The sequence below is a fragment of the Larimichthys crocea genome, chromosome I (genome assembly GCF_000972845.2).
Source record: "Larimichthys crocea isolate SSNF chromosome I, L_crocea_2.0, whole genome shotgun sequence".
NCBI classification, from domain to species: Eukaryota; Metazoa; Chordata; class Actinopteri; family Sciaenidae; genus Larimichthys; species Larimichthys crocea.
Window position 1 is genome coordinate 11,004,687 of NC_040011.1, and position 5,693 is coordinate 11,010,379.

The window sequence follows — 5,693 nt, forward strand, 5'->3', positions numbered from 1 at the left end:
GTTTTTGTAATTAAAAAAATATATATATTTTTGAAAATAATCTATTACTTTTGAAAGTAGTAATTACTTTTAAAAAGTATTTTTTAGCGAGTTTAAAAAATAAGTTTATTTCTGAAAGTAATCTATTACTTTAAAATATAAAAGTATCTTTCTTCTCTATCTGTTTTTAACGATTTTTTTTTCTTTTAGAATTTTCAAAACAAGATATGTTAATTAAAAAACTTTTTATTTATTCTCAGAATTCTGAGAAAAAAATCCGGGAACTAGTTTTTTTAGAATTCTGATTCTAATGCATTTTCTTTTCCAACGAGTGTGTCAGTGAATTTGATGAGATGTTTCTGATGTCACGTGAGGGGCACATTCCCCCAAACTGCTGGTCTGTATAAGGCCGTCTCACAGTCTAAAGGAAATCCACAGTAAATTCAGTGTCAGCCCATGTTCTCCTCAGATGATAATCTGAAGGTCCTCGATCATCCTGCAGTTCAGCACCATGGACAGCGTCAGACAATGTGACAAATGAAAAGACGGCGCCTGAGTCAATAAAACTTTATCGTTTAATGTTTGTCATTAATCATGAATCCACAACACAGCAGTTTGTTTGTTTTAGTGAGTAGGAAAAGAAAACGTGAGTATTTACATCTACTGTCATACACATACACAGTTTATACCCATGCTAACACAATAAAGACTTTTATATACAGGAAATACTTCTTAGCATCATGTGGGTTTGTCATTGATGCAAAATACACAAAGTAATAACGAAGCTCCGCTCAGCTGCCCTGACGTAATCGGAATAATTAGACAAAAGTGATGTCGTATTGTTGGCTGTCGTCTAGGTTTAAAAACAGTTTCACATCAGAAAGAACAATGCAAGACAATCACACTGGACATGTACACAAGGTCAGTATAAATACACCTCTGCTTGTTTATGTACACACGAACCAAGCCGTCTCCTCCGTGCACTGAACATCGGCTTTCCCTTCACATCCCTCCTCTTTTTATCCATTGCAGCGTTTTAAAAAATGTGTGTGTGTGTTCACGTCTTCTTTTATAGTGATCAAATGTCCCTGCTGTCAAACATCTTTGTCATATGAAATAAAGACTTCAGTGTTTAAAGAAACTGGACATCGAGTAAAGAACTCTTGAGGCTTTGCATAGTTCCCTTTGTTTGTGTGTGTCAACAGATCAGCAATAATCGTGACAGAATTTCAGCTTGTTTGTGTTTGTGGATTGATAGCAGTGTCCATTTTATTAAGTACGCCAGGCTGAAACTTGTGCAGTCCAATAAAAGTTATAAAGTCTGTGTTGCAGTGAATCACATTATTATTTCTTGATTCAGATGTCACATTATAGTTATTTACTCACATTCCTGAACAGAAGAATTCGTTTCAGTTCAGTCAGCTGTTATTCTCTCCGCGTCATCTCACCGGTTCATAAGAAATCTTTTAAAGTTTTAAAGTTTCCAAAACCTGCTGATCGCTGTACTTTTTAACGAACTTCTTAAGAAATAATAAAACATGTATGTATTTTTGAATTTTGACTTTATTCCCAGAATTATGAGTTTAAAGTCAGAACTCAAATACATTTTTCACACGTGGCCTCTTACATCATGTCCAGTTTGAGTAAAGTTTGTTAAAAAGTACAGCGATCAGCAGGTTTTGGAAACTTTAAAACTTTAAAAGATTTCTTATGAACCGGTGAGATTACTCAAACTGGACATGATGTATTGTCAGATTAACACGTCTGCTGTTCACATATTTATAGAAACAGGTTGCGTCAGAGGAAATACAGCGCAGGAGAAGGAAACATCACCACTCTCATTCTTTGACATTTTAACCTTTTTAAGAGGCCACGTGTGAAAAATTTATTTGAGTTCTGACTTTAAACTCAGAATTCTGGGAATAAAGTCAAAATTCAAAAATACATATACATGTTTTATTATTTCTTTAGAATAAACTCAGAATTCAACTTTTTTTCTAAAGAAATTCAAAAAACTTTTAATTCTGACTTAAAAACTCGGAGTGAAAAAAATCAGAGAATACGGAGTTTTAAAGTCAGAATTTAAAATATATATATATATAATTTCTTTAGAGAAGTCAGAACTCAAATAAATTCTCCCATGTGGTCCTGATCCTCGTCTGTACTCTGAGACTTTGTGATTCAGATCTGTCGCGTTATGAAGGTTCACTGTGTGAAAATATGATCCAGACTGAGAGAGAAACACAGCGTAGCCGTTAAAGAAGCTAACCCAGGCGAGCTGACAGCTGGTCACAGTTCAGTTTTGTTCGAGCAGTGATTGGCTGGATTTCAGGATGACGTAATCTGAGCCGGTGGCTAAAATGAAACCAACAAAATAAAAAACACAACGGTTTCCTCCTTCACAGTATTTTTTGCAGAAAACACAGCGGCTCGTCTTCAGTGCACCGAAGTTCTCCAGTAGTTTCACCTTTTGTGGCTCTTCCCATGAACAAACATGCATACAAAACCTGATTTTAAAAAATGTACAGTTCATTACTTTCATTAAAAAATGACAAAAAAGTGTATATTTATTATAGTTAATATTCTCTATAAATATCCATCTGATGCCTCGCGCACATTTACAGGTTTTTTCCCATGAACGTCTCCTCAGCTAAAAAAAATCCCTCTGGGGTTCAACGCCTCTTTAACATCGAAAGCTTTAAATAAAATCCTTTCTGGACCCCTGAAGTTTCGGGATGCGACATGTCGTCCTTCACGTACCATCGACAGCTACGAGCGGCTCACGAAGCCGCTTGTCTTGCATATTTCTACGTAGGTTTCACCTTCAATCAAAAGTATCAGGATTAAATATAAATTAGATTTATATAGGTCTATATACTGTGTTACATTTATCTACACTGATGGAAAATATAATCTGACAAAGGTGGAGGACCTCCACGTGTCGTCTGGTTGGGCCTCTGTCATCACTTCATCCCTTTGACAGTTTAAAGACGTCAGGGTTATAATTCTTTGACGTTTTGGTGCTTTGATTTGTTAAAGTGCTGCTTGTCTTCAGAGAACCGGGCGTCTAACATGTTTCATTAGTGTTTACAGTGAAAATAAAATCAATAACTTACATGATGCATATCTGTGCAAGTTCAGTACACGTGTGGCTGCGTTTAGAAATATGTTTGTGGACGTTATTATTTAGTGAAAAAGCTGATTAAATAATTAGTTTAAAGAAAGAAATCAAGCTGGATGTGCTCGTACGAGGATGCCGTGCAGTCAGAAACTGACTGAACTTCATCTTTAGTGGTTAGTTTGGTTACTGAACCAGGACGACGAGTCTCTCTCTTCAGTTCTGGGCTCTTCCTTCTTTCTGAAAAGAGTTTATATTCTGTTCATCATCATCGCTCACTCCTCGCTGACGCCGTGCTCCCAGGCCACCTTCGCTTGCTCCTCCTTGGTGGCTGCGATTATTGGCTGGGAGATCTTGCGGGGCATGGGCCGCGGTGCAGGAGGAGGAGGTGCAGACTGGGTGTTCAGGGGGTCTTCCTCGGGGATACACCCCTCTCTGAGGTAGGGTTTGGGGGGCAGGGCTGGAGGCTCGTGGAGGTGGTAAAGAGGTGGGTGATGGGGGATGTAGTGCGGGTGAAAGTGGTGGTAGTAGTGGTGGTGTTGGGGGTGCGGCAGCCCGTCCTGTTGCTGCTGCTGTGGTTGTTGTGGAGCTCCGGTGGAAGCTGAACCCGGTGCCTGGGGTTGGATTTGATTTGTCACCCCCGCCTGGGCTGGGGCGACGCCGCCTGGGGCGGAGTGGCTGCGGCAGGGTGGAGGTTTGACTCCTTCCAGGACATCAGGCTCAGAGACGCTGTACCTGACGGGCTGGTAAGGCGAGTCCAGGTCTTCCTGGTCGGTGGTCCAGGCCTGGCTGCTGGGGACGGACTCCAGAGTGTCTGTGCGACTGGCCGGGGGGTCGGAGGAGGAGGCCGGGCCGCCGAAGTTACTCTCACTGAGGGAGGAGACTCCAGAGCTGGCGCTGCCTGACAAAGTGGAGTTACTGCCATCCAGGATGGACTGCGGACTGGTGGGCGAGGCAGGTATAGGGTGCAGGGGAGACTGGAGAGAGGCGAGGAAGCACAGACACAGAGTGAGCGCTGGCGTTCAGTCATCATGAAAACATTACAACTGTTTAGACCCAGCAAGAACTTTTTTAACGGGATGATCTGAAGATCACGAAGGAGCAGAAAGAAAAATGAAAAATAGAGTTTTCTCTAAAAAAGGTTCGTCAGGATCAAGTTTTCTTTCCAGCCGTTCTTAAATCTTGAACAGGAGAGAAAACTTCCATAGTTTCATTTATTAATTCATTTCACTGACAGATTTCGTTTGGTCCGTGTTGGACTGAATAAACGTGTTGCACTTCTTCTCAGCACAGGATGAACTGACGTCAGAAAAGAAACCAGGACAAACAGAGGAGAGATGAAGGAACACAGACGAACAGACGGACGCTGGCTTTGAGGAGGAGGAGGAGGAGGACGAGGAGGAAGAGGAAGAAGAGGAGGAAGAGGAGGAGGAAGAGGAGGACGAGGAGGAAGAGGAAGAAGAGGAGGAAGAAGAAGAGGAGGAAGAGGAAGAAGAGGAGGAGGAAGAGGAGGAGGAGGAAGAAGAAGAAGAAGAAGAGGAGGAGGAGTAGTAGGAGGAGGGGGAGGAAGAGGAAGAGGAGGAGGAGGAGGAGGAGGAAGAGGAAGAAGAGGAGGACGAGGAAGACAAGGAAGGAAGAGGAGGACGAACAGGAGGACGAGGAGGAGGAAGAGGAGGAAGAAGAAGAGGAGGAGGAAGAAGAAGAAGAAGAAGAGGAGGAAGAGGAAGAAGAGGAGGAGGAGGACAAGGAGGAAGAGGAGGACGATGAAGAGGAGGACAAGAAGGACGAGGAAGAGAAGAAAGGAGGAAGAGGAGGAGAAGGAGGAAGAAGAGGAGGAGGAGGAGGAAGATGAGGAAGATGGGGGAGAGAAGGAGGAAGAGAACGAGGAGGAAGAAGAGGAGGAAGAGGACGAGGCGGAAGAGGAGGAGGAGGAGGACGATGAGGAAGAGGAGGAGGACGAGGAGGAAGAGGAGGAGGAGGAAGAAGAGGAGGAGGACGATGAGGAGGACGAGGAGGAAGAGGAAGAGGAGGAAGAAGAGGAGGACGACGATGAGGAGGAAGAGGAGGAAGAAGAAGAGGAGGAAGAGGAGGACGAGGAGGAGGACGAAGAGGAGGAGGAGGAAGAAGAGGAGGAGGACGATGAGGAAGAGGAGAAGGTGAGGAGGAAGAGGAAGAGGAGGAAGAAGAGGAGGAGGAAGAGGAGGACGAGGAGGAGGAGGGTACCTTTCTTAAGGAGCGCGCAGGGAGAGCTGGAGGGAGGTCGCTGACCTGGTGGTGGAAAGCGTCAAAGTGCATCGACAGGTGTTGGCCTACAGGGGGAGACACAGCAGGACTGACTGAGAGAGATGCACAAACACACACACACACACACACACACACACACACACACACACACACACACACACACACACACACACCAGAGGAGTGTAAGAGGAGGAAAGAGAGGAAATAAGAGGGAGGGAAAAGTTGGAGTAGAAAGGAGGTGGAGTGTGTGAGGGAGGGGAGGTGACCACCAGTAAAATATAATAAAAATACTACTACTAATAATAATAATAACACGTCATAGTGATTTGCTGCTTACTTGTCTGAAATGACA

At 43.5% G+C, this 5,693-nt stretch overlaps 1 protein-coding gene across 7 annotated transcripts in view; it reads right to left on the reverse strand.

Annotated features, from left to right (window-relative positions):
• Nucleotides 1-2,103: 2,103 nt before the first annotated feature.
• dock3 (dedicator of cytokinesis 3) overlaps nucleotides 2,104-5,693 on the reverse strand; it is a 167,518-nt gene continuing 163,928 nt past the window's right edge. For 6 of the 7 annotated variants that reach the window (XM_027277935.1, XM_027277932.1, XM_027277927.1 and 3 more), the window contains 2 exons: nucleotides 5,321-5,433; nucleotides 2,104-4,074 (listed from right to left, as the gene is read on the reverse strand). In XM_027277935.1, coding sequence (XP_027133736.1) covers nucleotides 3,373-4,074; nucleotides 5,321-5,433 — 815 coding nt within the window. In that variant the 3' untranslated portion in view covers nucleotides 2,104-3,372. The remainder of the gene's footprint in view (nucleotides 4,075-5,320; nucleotides 5,434-5,693) is intronic. The other variant, XM_027277928.1, reaches the window with a different exon arrangement.